We start from the raw sequence: 17,641 nt of genomic DNA on the forward strand, positions 1-17,641 counted from the left end.
CTTCAGTGACCAACCGGCCATTCTCTGGCACTAATTAGGAGCCACTGACCTGCAAATGACTCTGTGCTGTGGGCCATAGTAATAATAGCCCAGCTGGTGTTATAATTTGATTTGGGCAACGATGTGAATATTTATCTATTTATATATTTAACTTATTTAACTCAGGGAATATATAGGACATATATATATATATATATATATATATATATATATATATATATATATATATATATATATATATATATTCCCCGATAAAACCTATACTCTGCCAAACTGCCTACGATAATAGTCCATAACATTTTGTTTGTCATATTAGAATATGGCCTAAGGTATAGAATAAACTGTCTGTAGATAAAGACCCTAGAGAAAAAATATAAAAAGGAATTCGTTCACAATTTATATTGGAAGAAACCAATTTTCTCCTGTCACATCTATAAGCATATTTAGCTGTAACATTTTAGGAGGCCATATGTGTCCCGGTCATCTAAGGCTGCTACACAGATATGTGCCCCGGAGCCACGGCAAAGTGTGGCTCAGATCCCAGATTCAACCTGATTATGATTCCTGATTTGTCAGCACCAAAGTGGTAAAGGTCTGTGGCCTGCATGACTTTCCCACAACACTATGTGCCAGCGTCTGGTGTCCATTCCCTATCTAACTCTTCACTTTGTAATTAGTGCCATGTGTGAAATTGAAGCATTGTAGTTGGGGCTATTGTCACCTGTAATACAGAGAGAAACCTATCAATCCATGAGGCCATACATACAGACACCCGACAAGTTCTTCCGACAGTCAAGACAACATAACATGAACCTTAGTACCTGGCAACACAATATACTGTTTATTATTCATACACACGTTCATGTTTATCAGGATAGTTTTCCTATACGTAGAAGGAATTATTTACTCACGACCTCTCTTTACCAAGGTCTTTTGTGAAAATCAGGCCCCACTTAGAAATATGTCCTTGCAGTCAATCCTCTAGGCATGCTTCAGATCAGACTCATTGACGACCAAGATCTTCTTCCTGGCAAAGCCCTCGTCCTTGGAGATGTAGAGGATAGCCCCGTTACTGCTGTCATCTTCCAAGAGGCCAACAAGGCCCTCGGCTATGGTCTCCGTCCTGGCAACAGTGGCAGATTGAGCAAACAAGTGAATGCGGGGTTGTCAAGTGAAACTATAGGGTGGTGCAGTTTGTGAACTGGGTGGTGAAGAATGTTAAAGGGGGGTGAAGTGATGCTACAGGGTGGTGAAGTGATGCTACAGGGTGGTGAAGTGATGCTACAGGGTGGTGAAGAATGCTACAGGGTGGTAAAGTGATGCTACAGGGTGGTAAAGTGATGCTACAGTGTGGTAAAGTGATGCTACAGGGTGGTGAAGAATGCTACTGGGTGGTGAAGAATGCGACAGGGTGGTGAAGAATGCTACAGGGTGGTAAAGTGATGCTACAGGGTGGTAAAGTGATGCTACAGGGTGGTGAAGTGATGCTACAGGGTGGTAAAGTGATGCTACAGGGTGGTGAAGTGATGCTACAGGGTGGTAAAGTGATGCTACAAGGTGGTAAAGTGATGCTACAGGGTGGTGAAGTGAGGCTACAGGGTGGTAAAGTGATGCTACAGGGTGGTGAAGTGATGCTACAGGGTGGTAAAGTGATGCTACAGGGTGGTGAAGTGATGCTACAGTGTGGTGAAGAATGCTACAGGGTGGTAAAGTGATGCTACTGTGTGGTAAAGTGATGCTACAGGGTGGTGAAGTGATGCTACAGGGTGGTGAAGTGATGCTACAGGGTGGTAAAGTGATGCTACAGTGTGGTAAAGTGATGCTACAGGGTGGTAAAGTGATTCTACAGGGTGGTAAATCTCCAGCAGACACGGATGTGTGTGATGCATCTGTTTGGTGGAGATGTGTCTTCAAGCAGAAACGGCTGTGTGTGATGCATCTGTTTGGTGGAGATGTGACTTCAAGCAGACACGGCTGTGTGTGATGTATCTGTTTGGTGGAGATGTGTCTTCAAGCAGACACGGCTGTGTGTGATGTATCTTTTTGGTGGAGATGTGTCTTCAAGCAGACTCGGCTGTGTGTGATTAACTGTTTGGTGGAGATGTGTCTTCAAGCATACACGCCTATATGTGATGTATCTGTTGAGTGGAGATTCTTCAAGCAGACACAGCTGTCTGTGATGTATCTGTTTGGTGGAGATGGATCTTCAAGCATACACGCCTATATGTGATGTATCTGTTGAGTGGAGATTCTTCAAGCAGACACGGCTGTGTGTGATGTATCTGTTTGGTGGAGATGTGTCTTCAAGCAGACACGGCTGTGTGTGATGTATCTGTTTGGTGGAGATGGATCTTCAAGCATACACGCCTATATTAGATGTATCTGTTGAGTGGAGATGGATCTTCACGCATACACGCCTATATGTGATGTATCTGTTGAGTGGAGATGTGTCTTCAAGCAGACTCGGCTGTGTGTGATGTATCTGTTGAGTGGAGATGTGTCTTCAAGCAGACTCGGCTGTGTGTGATGTATCTGTTGGGTGGAGATGTGTCTTCAAGCATACACGCCTATATGTGATGTATCTGTTGAGTGGAGATGTGTCTTCAAGCAGACTCGGCTGTGTGTGATGTATCTGTTGAGTGGAGATGTGTCTCCAAGCATACACGCCTATATGTGATGTATCTGTTGAGTGGAGATGGATCTTCAAGCATACACGCCTATATGTGATGTATCTGTTGAGTGGAGATGTGTCTTCAAGCATACACGCCTATATGTGATGTATCTGTTGAGTGGAGATGTGTCTTCAAGCATACACGCCTATATGTGATGTATCTGTTGAGTGGAGATGTGTCTTCAAGCATACACGCCTATATGTGATGTATCTGTTGAGTGGAGATGTGTCTTCAAGCATACACGCCTATATGTGATGTATCTGTTGAGTGGAGATGGATCTTCAAGCATACACGCCTATATGTGATGTATCTGTTGAGTGGAGATGTGTCTTCAAGCAGACTCGGCTGTGTGTGATGTATCTGTTGGGTGGAGATGTGTCTTCAAGCATACACGCCTATATGTGATGTATCTGTTGAGTGGAGATGTGCCTTCAAGCAGACTCGGCTGTGTGTGATGTATCTGTTGAGTGGAGATGTGTCTTCAAGCATACACGCCTATATGTGATGTATCTGTTGAGTGGAGATGGATCTTCAAGCAGACTCGGCTGTGTGTGATGTATCTGTTGAGTGGAGATGGATCTTCAAGCATACACGCCTATATGTGATGTATCTGTTGAGTGGAGATGTGTCTTCAAGCATACACGCCTATAAGTGATGTATCTGTTGAGTGGAGATGTGTCTTCAAGCATACACGCCTATATGTGATGTATCTGTTGAGTGGAGATGTGTCTTCAAGCATACACGCCTATATGTGATGTATCTGTTGAGTGGAGATGTGTCTTCAAGCATACACGCCTATATGTGATGTATCTGTTGAGTGGAGATGTGTCTTCAAGCATACACGCCTATATGTGATGTATCTGTTGAGTGGAGATTGATCTTCAAGCATACACGCCTATATGTGATGTATCTGTTGAGTGGAGATGTGTCTTCAAGCATACACGCCTATATGTGATGTATCTGTTGAGTGGAGATGTGTCTTCAAGCATACACGCCTATATGTAATGTATCTGTTGAGTGGAGATGTGTCTTCAAGCATACACGCCTATATGTGATGTTTCTGTTGAGTGGAGATGGATCTTCAAGCATACACGCCTATATGTGATGTATCTGTTGAGTGGAGATGTGTCTTCAAGCATACACGCCTATATGTGATGTATCTGTTGAGTGGAGATGTGTCTTCAAGCATACACGCCTATATGTGATGTATCTGTTGAGTGGAGATGTGTCTTCAAGCATACACGCCTATATGTGATGTATCTGTTGAGTGGAGATGTGTCTTCAAGCATACACGCCTATATGTGATGTATCTGTTGAGTGGAGATGGATCTTCAAGCATACACGCCTATATGTGATGTATCTGTTGAGTGGAGATGTGTCTTCAAGCAGACTCGGCTGTGTGTGATGTATCTGTTGGGTGGAGATGTGTCTTCAAGCATACACGCCTATATGTGATGTATCTGTTGAGTGGAGATGTGCCTTCAAGCAGACTCGGCTGTGTGTGATGTATCTGTTGAGTGGAGATGTGTCTTCAAGCATACACGCCTATATGTGATGTATCTGTTGAGTGGAGATGGATCTTCAAGCAGACTCGGCTGTGTGTGATGTATCTGTTGAGTGGAGATGGATCTTCAAGCATACACGCCTATATGTGATGTATCTGTTGAGTGGAGATGTGTCTTCAAGCATACACGCCTATAAGTGATGTATCTGTTGAGTGGAGATGTGTCTTCAAGCATACACGCCTATATGTCATGTATCTGTTGAGTGGAGATGTGTCTTCAAGCATACACGCCTATATGTGATGTATCTGTTGAGTGGAGATGGATCTTCAAGCATACACGCCTATATGTGATGTATCTGTTGAGTGGAGATGTGTCTTCAAGCATACACGCCTATATGTGATGTATCTGTTGAGTGGAGATGTGTCTTCAAGCATACACGCCTATATGTGATGTATCTGTTGAGTGGAGATGTGTCTTCAAGCATACACGCCTATATGTGATGTATCTGTTGAGTGGAGATTGATCTTCAAGCATACACGCCTATATGTGATGTATCTGTTGAGTGGAGATGTGTCTTCAAGCATACACGCCTATATGTGATGTATCTGTTGAGTGGAGATGTGTCTTCAAGCATACACGCCTATATGTAATGTATCTGTTGAGTGGAGATGTGTCTTCAAGCATACACGCCTATATGTGATGTTTCTGTTGAGTGGAGATGGATCTTCAAGCATACACGCCTATATGTGATGTATCTGTTGAGTGGAGATGTGTCTTCAAGCATACACGCCTATATGTGATGTATCTGTTGAGTGGAGATGTGTCTTCAAGCATACACGCCTATATGTGATGTATCTGTTGAGTGGAGATGTGTCTTCAAGCATACACGCCTGTATGTGATGTATCTGTTGAGTGGAGATGTGTCTTCAAGCATACACGCCTATATGTGATGTATCTGTTGAGTGGAGATGGATCTTCAAGCATACACGCCTATATGTGATGTATCTGTTGAGTGGAGATGTGTCTTCAAGCAGACTCGGCTGTGTGTGATGTATCTGTTGGGTGGAGATGTGTCTTCAAGCATACACGCCTATATGTGATGTATCTGTTGAGTGGAGATGTGCCTTCAAGCAGACTCGGCTGTGTGTGATGTATCTGTTGAGTGGAGATGTGTCTTCAAGCATACACGCCTATATGTGATGTATCTGTTGAGTGGAGATGGATCTTCAAGCAGACTCGGCTGTGTGTGATGTATCTGTTGAGTGGAGATGGATCTTCAAGCATACACGCCTATATGTGATGTATCTGTTGAGTGGAGATGTGTCTTCAAGCATACACGCCTATAAGTGATGTATCTGTTGAGTGGAGATGTGTCTTCAAGCATACACGCCTATATGTCATGTATCTGTTGAGTGGAGATGTGTCTTCAAGCATACACGCCTATATGTGATGTATCTGTTGAGTGGAGATGGATCTTCAAGCATACACGCCTATATGTGATGTATCTGTTGAGTGGAGATGTGTCTTCAAGCATACACGCCTATATGTGATGTATCTGTTGAGTGGAGATGTGTCTTCAAGCATACACGCCTGTATGTGATGTATCTGTTGAGTGGAGATGTGTCTTCAAGCATACACGCCTATATGTGATGTATCTGTTGAGTGGAGATTAATCTTCAAGCATACACGCCTATATGTGATGTATCTGTTGAGTGGAGATGTGTCTTCAAGCATACACGCCTATATGTGATGTATCTGTTGAGTGGAGATGTGTCTTCAAGCATACACGCCTATATGTGATGTATCTGTTGAGTGGAGATGTGTCTTCAAGCATACACGCCTATATGTGATGTATCTGTTGAGTGGAGATGGATCTTCAAGCATACACGCCTATATGTGATGTATCTGTTGAGTGGAGATGTGTCTTCAAGCAGACTCGGCTGTGTGTGATGTATCTGTTGGGTGGAGATGTGTCTTCAAGCATATACGCCTATATGTGATGTATCTGTTGAGTGGAGATGTGCCTTCAAGCAGACTCGGCTGTGTGTGATGTATCTGTTGAGTGGAGATGTGTCTTCAAGCATACACGCCTATATGTGATGTATCTGTTGAGTGGAGATGGATCTTCAAGCAGACTCGGCTGTGTGTGATGTATCTGTTGAGTGGAGATGGATCTTCAAGCATACACGCCTATATGTGATGTATCTGTTGAGTGGAGATGTGTCTTCAAGCATACACGCCTATAAGTGATGTATCTGTTGAGTGGAGATGTGTCTTCAAGCATACACGCCTATATGTCATGTATCTGTTGAGTGGGGATGTGTCTTCAAGCATACACGCCTATATGTGATGTATCTGTTGAGTGGAGATGGATCTTCAAGCATACACGCCTATATGTGATGTATCTGTTGAGTGGAGATGTGTCTTCAAGCATACACGCCTATATGTGATGTATCTGTTGAGTGGAGATGTGTCTTCAAGCATACACGCCTATATGTGATGTATCTGTTGAGTGGAGATGTGTCTTCAAGCATACACGCCTATATGTGATGTATCTGTTGGTTGGAGATTGATCTTCAAGCATACACGCCTATATGTGATGTATCTGTTGAGTGGAGATGTGTCTTCAAGCAGACTCGGCTGTGTGTGATGTATCTGTTGGGTGGAGATGTGTCTTCAAGCATACACGCCTATATGTGATGTATCTGTTGAGTGGAGATGTGCCTTCAAGCAGACTCGGCTGTGTGTGATGTATCTGTTGAGTGGAGATGTGTCTTCAAGCATACACGCCTATATGTGATGTATCTGTTGAGTGGAGATGTGTCTTCAAGCATACACGCCTATATGTAATGTATCTGTTGAGTGGAGATGTGTCTTCAAGCATACACGCCTATATGTGATGTTTCTGTTGAGTGGAGATGGATCTTCAAGCATACACGCCTATATGTGATGTATCTGTTGAGTGGAGATGTGTCTTCAAGCATACACGCCTATATGTGATGTATCTGTTGAGTGGAGATGTGTCTTCAAGCATACACGCCTATATGTGATGTATCTGTTGAGTGGAGATGTGTCTTCAAGCATACACGCCTGTATGTGATGTATCTGTTGAGTGGAGATGTGTCTTCAAGAATACACGCCTATATGTGATGTATCTGTTGAGTGGAGATGGATCTTCAAGCATACACGCCTATATGTGATGTATCTGTTGAGTGGAGATGTGTCTTCAAGCAGACTCGGCTGTGTGTGATGTATCTGTTGGGTGGAGATGTGTCTTCAAGCATACACGCCTATATGTGATGTATCTGTTGAGTGGAGATGTGCCTTCAAGCAGACTCGGCTGTGTGTGATGTATCTGTTGAGTGGAGATGTGTCTTCAAGCATACACGCCTATATGTGATGTATCTGTTGAGTGGAGATGGATCTTCAAGCAGACTCGGCTGTGTGTGATGTATCTGTTGAGTGGAGATGGATCTTCAAGCATACACGCCTATATGTGATGTATCTGTTGAGTGGAGATGTGTCTTCAAGCATACACGCCTATAAGTGATGTATCTGTTGAGTGGAGATGTGTCTTCAAGCATACACGCCTATATGTGATGTATCTGTTGAGTGGAGATGTGTCTTCAAGCATACACGCCTATATGTGATGTATCTGTTGAGTGGAGATGGATCTTCAAGGATACACGCCTATATGTGATGTATCTGTTGAGTGGAGATGTGTCTTCAAGCATACACGCCTATATGTGATGTATCTGTTGAGTGGAGATGTGTCTTCAAGCATACACGCCTATATGTGATGTATCTGTTGAGTGGAGATGTGTCTTCAAGCATACACGCCTATATGTGATGTATCTGTTGAGTGGAGATTGATCTTCAAGCATACACGCCTATATGTGATGTATCTGTTGAGTGGAGATGTGTCTTCAAGCATACACGCCTATATGTGATGTATCTGTTGAGTGGAGATGTGTCTTCAAGCATACACGCCTATATGTGATGTATCTGTTGAGTGGAGATGTGTCTTCAAGCATACACGCCTATATGTGATGTATCTGTTGAGTGGAGATGGATCTTCAAGCATACACGCCTATATGTGATGTATCTGTTGAGTGGAGATGTGTCTTCAAGCAGACTCGGCTGTGTGTGATGTATCTGTTGGGTGGAGATGTGTCTTCAAGCATATACGCCTATATGTGATGTATCTGTTGAGTGGAGATGTGCCTTCAAGCAGACTCGGCTGTGTGTGATGTATCTGTTGAGTGGAGATGTGTCTTCAAGCATACACGCCTATATGTGATGTATCTGTTGAGTGGAGATGGATCTTCAAGCAGACTCGGCTGTGTGTGATGTATCTGTTGAGTGGAGATGGATCTTCAAGCATACACGCCTATATGTGATGTATCTGTTGAGTGGAGATGTGTCTTCAAGCATACACGCCTATAAGTGATGTATCTGTTGAGTGGAGATGTGTCTTCAAGCATACACGCCTATATGTCATGTATCTGTTGAGTGGGGATGTGTCTTCAAGCATACACGCCTATATGTGATGTATCTGTTGAGTGGAGATGGATCTTCAAGCATACACGCCTATATGTGATGTATCTGTTGAGTGGAGATGTGTCTTCAAGCATACACGCCTATATGTGATGTATCTGTTGAGTGGAGATGTGTCTTCAAGCATACACGCCTATATGTGATGTATCTGTTGAGTGGAGATGTGTCTTCAAGCATACACGCCTATATGTGATGTATCTGTTGGTTGGAGATTGATCTTCAAGCATACACGCCTATATGTGATGTATCTGTTGAGTGGAGATGTGTCTTCAAGCATACACGCCTATATGTGATGTATCTGTTGAGTGGAGATGTGTCTTCAAGCATACACGCCTATATGTGATGTATCTGTTGAGTGGAGATGTGTCTTCAAGCATACACGCCTATATGTGATGTATCTGTTGAGTGGAGATGGATCTTCAAGCATACACGCCTATATGTGATGTATCTGTTGAGTGGAGATGTGTCTTCAAGCATACACGCCTATATGTGATGTATCTGTTGAGTGGAGATGTGTCTTCAAGCATACACGCCTATATGTGATGTATCTGTTGAGTGGAGATGTGTCTTCAAGCATACACGCCTATATGTGATGTATCTGTTGAGTGGAGATGTGTCTTCAAGCATACACGCCTATATGTGATGTATCTGTTGAGTGGAGATGGATCTTCAAGCATACACGCCTATATGTGATGTATCTGTTGAGTGGAGATGTGTCTTCAAGCAGACTCGGCTGTGTGTGATGTATCTGTTGGGTGGAGATGTGTCTTCAAGCATACACGCCTATATGTGATGTATCTGTTGAGTGGAGATGTGCCTTCAAGCAGACTCGGCTGTGTGTGATGTATCTGTTGAGTGGAGATGTGTCTTCAAGCATACACGCCTATATGTGATGTATCTGTTGAGTGGAGATGGATCTTCAAGCAGACTCGGCTGTGTGTGATGTATCTGTTGAGTGGAGATGGATCTTCAAGCATACACGCCTATATGTGATGTATCTGTTGAGTGGAGATGTGTCTTCAAGCATACACGCCTATAAGTGATGTATCTGTTGAGTGGAGATGTGTCTTCAAGCATACACGCCTATATGTCATGTATCTGTTGAGTGGAGATGTGTCTTCAAGCATACACGCCTATATGTGATGTATCTGTTGAGTGGAGATGGATCTTCAAGCATACACGCCTATATGTGATGTATCTGTTGAGTGGAGATGTGTCTTCAAGCATACACGCCTATATGTGATGTATCTGTTGAGTGGAGATGTGTCTTCAAGCATACACGCCTATATGTGATGTATCTGTTGAGTGGAGATGTGTCTTCAAGCATACACGCCTATATGTGATGTATCTGTTGAGTGGAGATTGATCTTCAAGCATACACGCCTATATGTGATGTATCTGTTGAGTGGAGATGTGTCTTCAAGCATACACGCCTATATGTGATGTATCTGTTGAGTGGAGATGTGTCTTCAAGCATACACGCCTATATGTGATGTATCTGTTGAGTGGAGATGTGTCTTCAAGCATACACGCCTATATGTGATGTATCTGTTGAGTGGAGATGGATCTTCAAGCATACACGCCTATATGTGATGTATCTGTTGAGTGGAGATGTGTCTTCAAGCATACACGCCTATATGTGATGTATCTGTTGAGTGGAGATGTGTCTTCAAGCATACACGCCTATATGTGATGTATCTGTTGAGTGGAGATGTGTCTTCAAGCATACACGCCTATATGTGATGTATCTGTTGAGTGGAGATGTGTCTTCAAGCAGACTCGGCTGTGTGTGATGTATCTGTTGAGTGGAGATGAGTCTTCAAGCAGACTCGGCTGTGTGTGATGTATCTGCTGGGCGGAGATGTGTATTCAAGCAGACACGCCTATAAGTGATGTATCAGCTCTCGGGACAAACTTACGTCATCCTCCCTATCTGTTGACACACATCATACTCGTACTGGAAGTAATTCACGCTCTCTCGCGTGATGTCCATCAGGGGAGTGTCCACTGGCTTCGGACAGATACAAGCGAACCGCAGGCCGAGCTGTTCCCTGTCAGGGATGTCCTGAAGTAGAGCAGTTGATCCATCTGTCTGAGTACAGTTCCAAGACTGGTGATACGTGTTATGCAACAATCACTCACCAACTCACTTTTGATAAGTTTACATCGACTGTAATTATATGGTAGTTGCGGCGATGGGGAAGGTGAGGTGAGGAAAGGTGAGGTGAAGTGAGGTGAGGTGAGGTGAAATGGGGTTAAACGCCGCGTCTTTTTATATGACGCATCCGGGGATCGAACCCCCGACCTTCCGCTCTACAACTATACCACGAAAGCGATCTGTGGAGGTGGGGAAATAAATACACAACACTCATGTAGCTGAAGAACTTTCAGCACATATATTACTCTCTATAGTATGGTAAATAGAAAACTTACTCTATATCTATATGTAGATTTGGTATAGCATGGGTTAAACATGTCTTTCCCTGAGAACATTTAATTGATCAGGCCAAATACAACTTATGACACCCATGGCATGAAATTCAGTGTGTGCAACTACTGGTTCTGGTGTGGACATGATAAAGATCAGGTTAAAGTGGGTGGATACAGTGTGTAGCCTGGCTATCAACCATATGTTTTTTTTAGAATTGACTCAACGGATTACAGCCCGAAGTAAAATCGGCGTAAAATAATATCCACTTGGGTCTTACCGCCCATGCACGCGTGTGGGCGACGATGCCGGATTTGGCAGCACAGTAGACGGGCGTGGTAAAATACACGTAGATACCTGCAACACACCATTTAACCCTTCGTGGGATCAGCATTTTTTGATTTTCATTTATTCCTTTTAAACTTGACATGACTTTAGTTTGCATAAGAGAAAACTTGTCATGACGTTATTTGGTGAAGGTAATTTAACGTGCTTTCGATAAAATGAGTAATGATAAGACATCAAACCAACCTAATACTGTGAAATATTGATAAAGCGATTGCTATTCAATGTATTTATCCGAAGTAAATATGCCATATGTATTCTACCGGTCGTTGTCCGATCAGTCGGAATAGCGTGGTGATGATTTGAATTTTATGTAAACGTGTCATCGTCCAGTTAGCTCACCTGCACAAGAGGCGGTGTTGATAATGGTCCCTCCTCTACCCCCTTTATCCTTCCTCATGTGAGCTATGGCTAGGTTCGTCCCGATCACAGTGCCACGCTGTAATTACAACTGTATGATAATACAGGGTTTGGTGGGAATTTGGATAGCGATTGACTAACTCTGCTTATACGTTCACACAGCCGACCACGTGACTGACCATCATGATGCTGATCATGGCCTCCCAGCGTCCCTCGTGCATGATGCCGGCGTTGTTCAGCATGATGTCCACACCGCCGAACCGAACCACCGCCGTCTTGAAAACTTCTGTATCAACAAATAAACAAACATAGATTAAATGTTGACCTGGATTTGAACTTTACCATACTTAAAGCTGAACTTTCTCAATTATTTTCAAAACGTAGTGAAATGTTGTGTATGCTTAGTTATCAATGGGGCACAACAATGTCCGGTTTTCGTGATATTTCACATTTTGGGCATAGCTTGACCTCTTCATGTATGCTCTTCATGTATGCACGGGTGGCCCAGTCGTCTAAGGCGCCGCGATTCGCTGTGCAGAGTTGCGTCCCTTGGGCACGCCTGAAAACCTATGATTGTGGGTTCGAATCCCGGTTCGCCCCGATTATGTTTCTAGGTTTGTCAGCACCATACCCGTGCTCGTGGGTTTCACCGAAGTGGTAAACGTCTGAGACCTGCATCACTTCGGGCTTTCCTCCCACATTAAGCTGACACGCCGTGATGTAACTGGATTACTGTTAAAAGCGGAGTTAAATCCAACTCACTCACGCACTCATGTTTGCTCTTATATTCTCAGAAACCACTGAAACAATGAAACATTTACTTGTTTCCACCAATGGTGACGCCTGAATTTGTTTGAGAGGTTCCCAGTCACAATCGCATTTATGGCCATTACTCGGACGTTTTTGTTCTAAATGTATGGATATTTGTCTTTTGTTTGTTGTGGGATTCAATACACATATGTTGCATGTTTTGTAGCTTGTTTTCTCCAAATGCATATTTAGCTCTGTATTTTACCTGTCTCGTGGATAGAGCGTCTGTCCGGAAAGCGGAACGTCAGGCGTTCAATCCGCTGTCGCAGTGTTTCCCTGACCGTGCTCTGCATTAAGGGGACAAATCAGGGACTGATCGGCTTAGTTGTTGTTGTTGTTGTTGTTTGTACTTGCATGCACGTGTGTGGCTGTTTGTACTTGCATGCACCTGTGTGGCTGTTTGTAATTGTTTGCACATGTGTGGCTGTTTTTACTTTCATGCACGTGTGTGACTGTTTGTGCTTGTATGCACGTGTGTGACTGTTTGTACTTGTATGCACGTATGTGACTGTTTGTACTTGTATGCACGTATGTGACTGTTTGTACTTGTATGCACTAGTGTGACAGTTTTTACTTGTATGCACGTATGTGACTGTTTGTACTTGTATGCACTAGTGTGACAGTTTTTACTTGTATGGACCTGTGTGGCTGTTTGTACGTGTATGCATGTGTATGACTGTTTGTACTTGTATGCACGTGTGTGGCTGTTTGTACTTGTATGCACTCGTGTGACTGTTTGTACTTGTATGCACGTATGTGACTGTTTGCACTTGTATGTACGTGTGTGACTGTTTGTACTTGTATGCACCTGTGTGGCTGTTTGTACTTGTATGCACGTATGTGACTGTTTGTACTTGTATGCACGTGTGTGACTGTTTGTACTTGTATGCACCTGTGTGGCTGTTTGTACTTGTATGCACGTATGTGACTGTTTGTACTTGTATGCACGTGTGTGACTGTTTCTACTTGTATGCACATGTGTGGCTGTTTGTACTAGCATGCACGTTTGTGAAGGTTTAAACTTCTATGCACTTGTTTTGCTTTTTGTACTTGTCCTCACTTATACAATCTTGCAGTTTAACATGGATACCTAACTCAGGCACATTATACTGACTTTGAGCCGATCAGTCCTTGTTTTATCCCATTAATGCAATGCGCTAGGCAGGGTAGTAACAAGTACCTTCTCTTGACATCTTTAGATATGACGCGGCCAGGGGATCGAACAACCGACCTTCCGCTCTCTGGACCTACGCACTTTCCAATAGACGGCGGAGTCAGTCCTAAGTTTTATATGAATAATCACATTCAACTATTCACTCGGAAATGGTGCATATGTACAGCCCGGGCACTGGGTCACGTGACGTTCTTCACCTTCCATGTTGCTGGCACAAGTGACGTCACACTGCATAAACACGACGTCATCTTGGTACTTCTGCTTCAGCTCTGCCTCCAGCTTCTTTCCACCATCTGCGTTGACATCGGTAATACACACCTGAGATAGACCAACATAAATATTGTCAACCATACACAAAGCGACATATTTAGAACGTGTATGTGTATGTGTGTGTGTGTGTGTGTGTGTGTGTGTGTGTGTGTGTGTGTGTGTGTGTGTGTGTGTGTGTGTGTGTGTGTGTGTGTGTGTGTGTACCGGCTCACACGAACACTGTTAACAGGATTAAAGGGTTTTTGCTGTATGTCAATGCATGTCTTTACCTTGCAGCCTTTTTCCAACAACGCACGGGCAAATGCTACGCCAATTCCCCCGACACCCCCAGTGAGAAATGCTGTTTTTCCTTTGAGTTGCATAGCTAGCTTGGACACTGACGAAGCTTGGACCAACACTGATGATGAACTTGGTCTTGTCCAGAGCTATAGCACAATGTTATAGGGCCCTGTCATGTGACAAAATTGACGTAGGACAACCACATTGCTTGGTCATCGGCACGTGTGGAGGCAATGGGGGTTTAGATTAAACTTTGGTGGAGGGTAACGGCCAACCTGACGTTGCATTATCGTTCACGTTAGCATTGGATAAAGAGTTTATATGGTGGCCAATAAGCACATTGAAATGTTTGCGCAATGCTAATGTGTTTTTTAATGTACCACCGTGTCAGAAGTCTGTATCTGTTAAGACTTTACTTCAGCAAATCATTAGGAACATACTACAAAACTACAGAAGCATTAAACAAGTTGGTCACATAAAGAGTGACCAATGGAGGGGCACGCAGATTGTATAACGCAAGACTCCACATCACGAAGGGGCATGCACTTAGCACTGGACATTGCATCACACCTGGTTAACGATCATTTGGTATACATAGTCTTTCCCAAATCCTTAGGGAGTCTACCACCAAGCAGTCTCCTCGGTGCTATATGGTAGCAACCACATTACAAACAAATGTTACACGACAATGCTGGTGATTCAAGTGCTGGCCAGTTTACATATACATCTGAAATGCGTAGATCAGTCCCTCTTGTTATATTTAGATCCATGTAATCTTAGTGAATGTGTGTATAAAATTGATGCACTTGGACACAATGGAACAAATGCACTGATCATGTCTCTGTGTGGAGCAGGGTACACACCCCAGAAACTCTTAAATGTTTTGTTAGCCGAACAGATAAATCTGGCTTGTTCCTGCTTAAGCCCTTCAGTGTGGTCACCAGGCTATCTATTGGTCCAGCTGGTGACACAACATGTAACACAAAGGCAAATTGTAGGAATCTCTTCATTTTTCACAAGAATATAAAACATCAGTTCAATATGAACTATTATAGCAACTAATTATAAGGAGGTCCAATATGCAGTTAATGAATAATAGTTCGTTGATACAAAGGAGGACGTGATAAATCTGTTGTTGTATTCAAGTGTCTAATGAATGTTTGTTATGAGTACTCTAACCACTAGTTTCATTGAGTAGCGGGAAAAGTGTGTCATGAGCTGGTCTTGCATAAACAAGTGTTCCATCGGGTGTATTAGAATTTGTTCCGTTTGTTCCAGATTGGCCTTCAATAAGACATTCTTGTCACCTGTGGTGATCGATGAATATTGTAACGCGGATTACAATGGTCACTTCAAACTTTTCTGTTCCCTCAACAGGACGCTGAAGAACGTTCGTGCCAGGGTCGGCAACAGTGGAAGTGGGAGACATTTAGATAAGGGACCATCCCTAAAACACTTCTTGTCATATATCTCCATTCATCAGAGGATGTTTATTATATCATTCCCCGCCGCAGCGATACTTCCATTGCGTTCAGTGCTTTAGTGTAAATCAAAGGCAACTTGCAACACTGCTGCAACGGAGGCTGCACTGAAGGCTAATTAGATAAGGGATAATATATGAAAATATGTTTCTGCAGCTACAGCTACAAACCAGATCTTTTTATTATTCAAAATAATGAATTATGTTTTAAGAAAATCACCTTACAACAATGGAAATACTTTTTTCAAGAATGTTTGGGGACAATATATTTTTCGATAAATTCCCAGGCCCCCACCTCCCAAGAATATCAAATGGTCGCTCCACAATAATAACCCCAGTAGGGTGTAAGGAGACAGAGCAACACGCCCTAAAGGAGAGGTGGTGTAACAACTCAATTACCAATGTCAATATCGGGTGTGACCACCATTTGCGTTGATGTAGGCGAGGCGGCGGCGCACTGAAAACAGCCTGGGGGATATTGTCAACCATAGATTTACCTAAATGAGCTGGCGTTACCGGCTGTTTCTGGTCCTGTCGTAGTATTCGTTCCATCTTATTCTTTGGCGGAGGGGTCTCGAGAAACACTCGGCCATAGCATTACAGCAATGTTTGCTGCCCCTGAAAGACGTGTGGGCGGGCATTATCCTGCTGCAACGTGTAGTTACGTCCCTGCATTTACAGGGTAGAACGTGACCTCGAACTATGTCGTCCCGGCAGCGTACGCCATTCAGGTTGCCTGTTTACAAAGAGACCGTAGACCCTGCACGACCATTAGAGCTGTCCATATGAAACCTGGACTCATTTATGAAAAGTCTACTGTCCACGTCTTGTCTTCGGAACCTCAGATGTTGTCAACACCAAGCTAGGCGTGTCTAACGGTGACGTGGAAGCAATTTGGGGCATATCGCAGAACGTCGGGGCCGGATGTTGAGCCCCCCTCAACCAGTTGCGTACGGTTCTGTCACTAATTGGTCTCAGCCCAGGAATTGTCCGAGGTAATGATGTAGCAGTTTAGTATCGATTCCGTAGATGCACTGACCGAATATGGTTGTCTTGTTGACGTGACGTCACACGTGGGCGACCGGCCCGTCGCAAGTCATGAGTGTTTCCCTGCTGTAGATAACGTCTCCAAAGACACGACATTGTGTTTCGATGAACATTAACATGTCTGGCACCTTCGTTATGCGCTATTCCTCTTTGCAGCATACCCACGGCGCGTAGATGTTGGTTTTCAGCAAGCCGTGACATTGCGTAAGCTTTGTTTACGGTTAAACGAATTTTTTTCTGAGTACCTGATAGCTAAACTATCATTGTGAGCTGTTCACATTAGTAAATACACATGTGTGAGTATCAACAAATACGTAAACATCCAAATTGTGAGCAATGCATTAACATGAACGTGCAAACTGTGAATGGCGAAATCGAGGATATGTCTTCATAAATATGCATTGAAAGATGCATTATTGAATTGCAGAATATATTTATATTTATTGTATTTTACATTAAGCACAGTTACTGTTTTCCGTTAGTATAGTTTCAGTTTTCATTTGACTTTTCGTGATTTTAATTTGATTTTTCATGTTTCATGTTTGTTTCATAAGTTTTTAGTAATAATCAGGCATTTCCTTCTATGTCCAGTCTCCCTTTTTCTGTTTGCTTTTCTAGTTCAAAGGAGAACGTTTGACGCTCGAAAAACAATTTCCAGAACGTTTCCATGTCCCTTATGGGCGGTCACAAGTTTCTCAAATACTGGTTAGTGGT

The 17,641-nt window shown here is 43.3% G+C and overlaps 1 protein-coding gene across 2 annotated transcripts; it reads right to left on the bottom strand.

Moving 5' to 3' along the window:
* Nucleotides 1–383: 383 nt before the first annotated feature.
* On the bottom strand, nt 384–14,588 carry LOC124136449 (15-hydroxyprostaglandin dehydrogenase [NAD(+)]-like). Of its 2 annotated transcripts, XR_006861357.2 has the most exons (8): nt 14,391–14,588; nt 14,049–14,169; nt 12,047–12,153; nt 11,850–11,946; nt 11,443–11,519; nt 10,654–10,799; nt 912–1,123; nt 384–721 (listed from the first exon to the last, which is right to left on the bottom strand). XR_006861357.2 is itself a non-coding variant. In XM_046502358.2 (7 exons), the coding sequence occupies exons 1-7, from the start codon at nt 14,481–14,483 to the stop codon at nt 982–984; spliced, it is 783 nt and encodes a 260-aa protein (XP_046358314.1). In that variant the 5' UTR covers nt 14,484–14,588; the 3' UTR covers nt 819–981. The 2 variants fall into 2 exon arrangements, 1 of the variants encoding a protein (XP_046358314.1); XM_046502358.2 differs by lacking the exon at nt 384–721 and having other exon boundaries at nt 819–1,123.
* Between the last annotated feature and the right edge of the window lie 3,053 nt (nt 14,589–17,641).

The sequence above is a fragment of the Haliotis rufescens genome, unplaced genomic scaffold (assembly GCF_023055435.1).
Source record: "Haliotis rufescens isolate VD_foot unplaced genomic scaffold, xgHalRufe1.0.p SCAF_1, whole genome shotgun sequence".
Classification (NCBI taxonomy): Eukaryota; Metazoa; Mollusca; class Gastropoda; order Lepetellida; family Haliotidae; genus Haliotis; species Haliotis rufescens.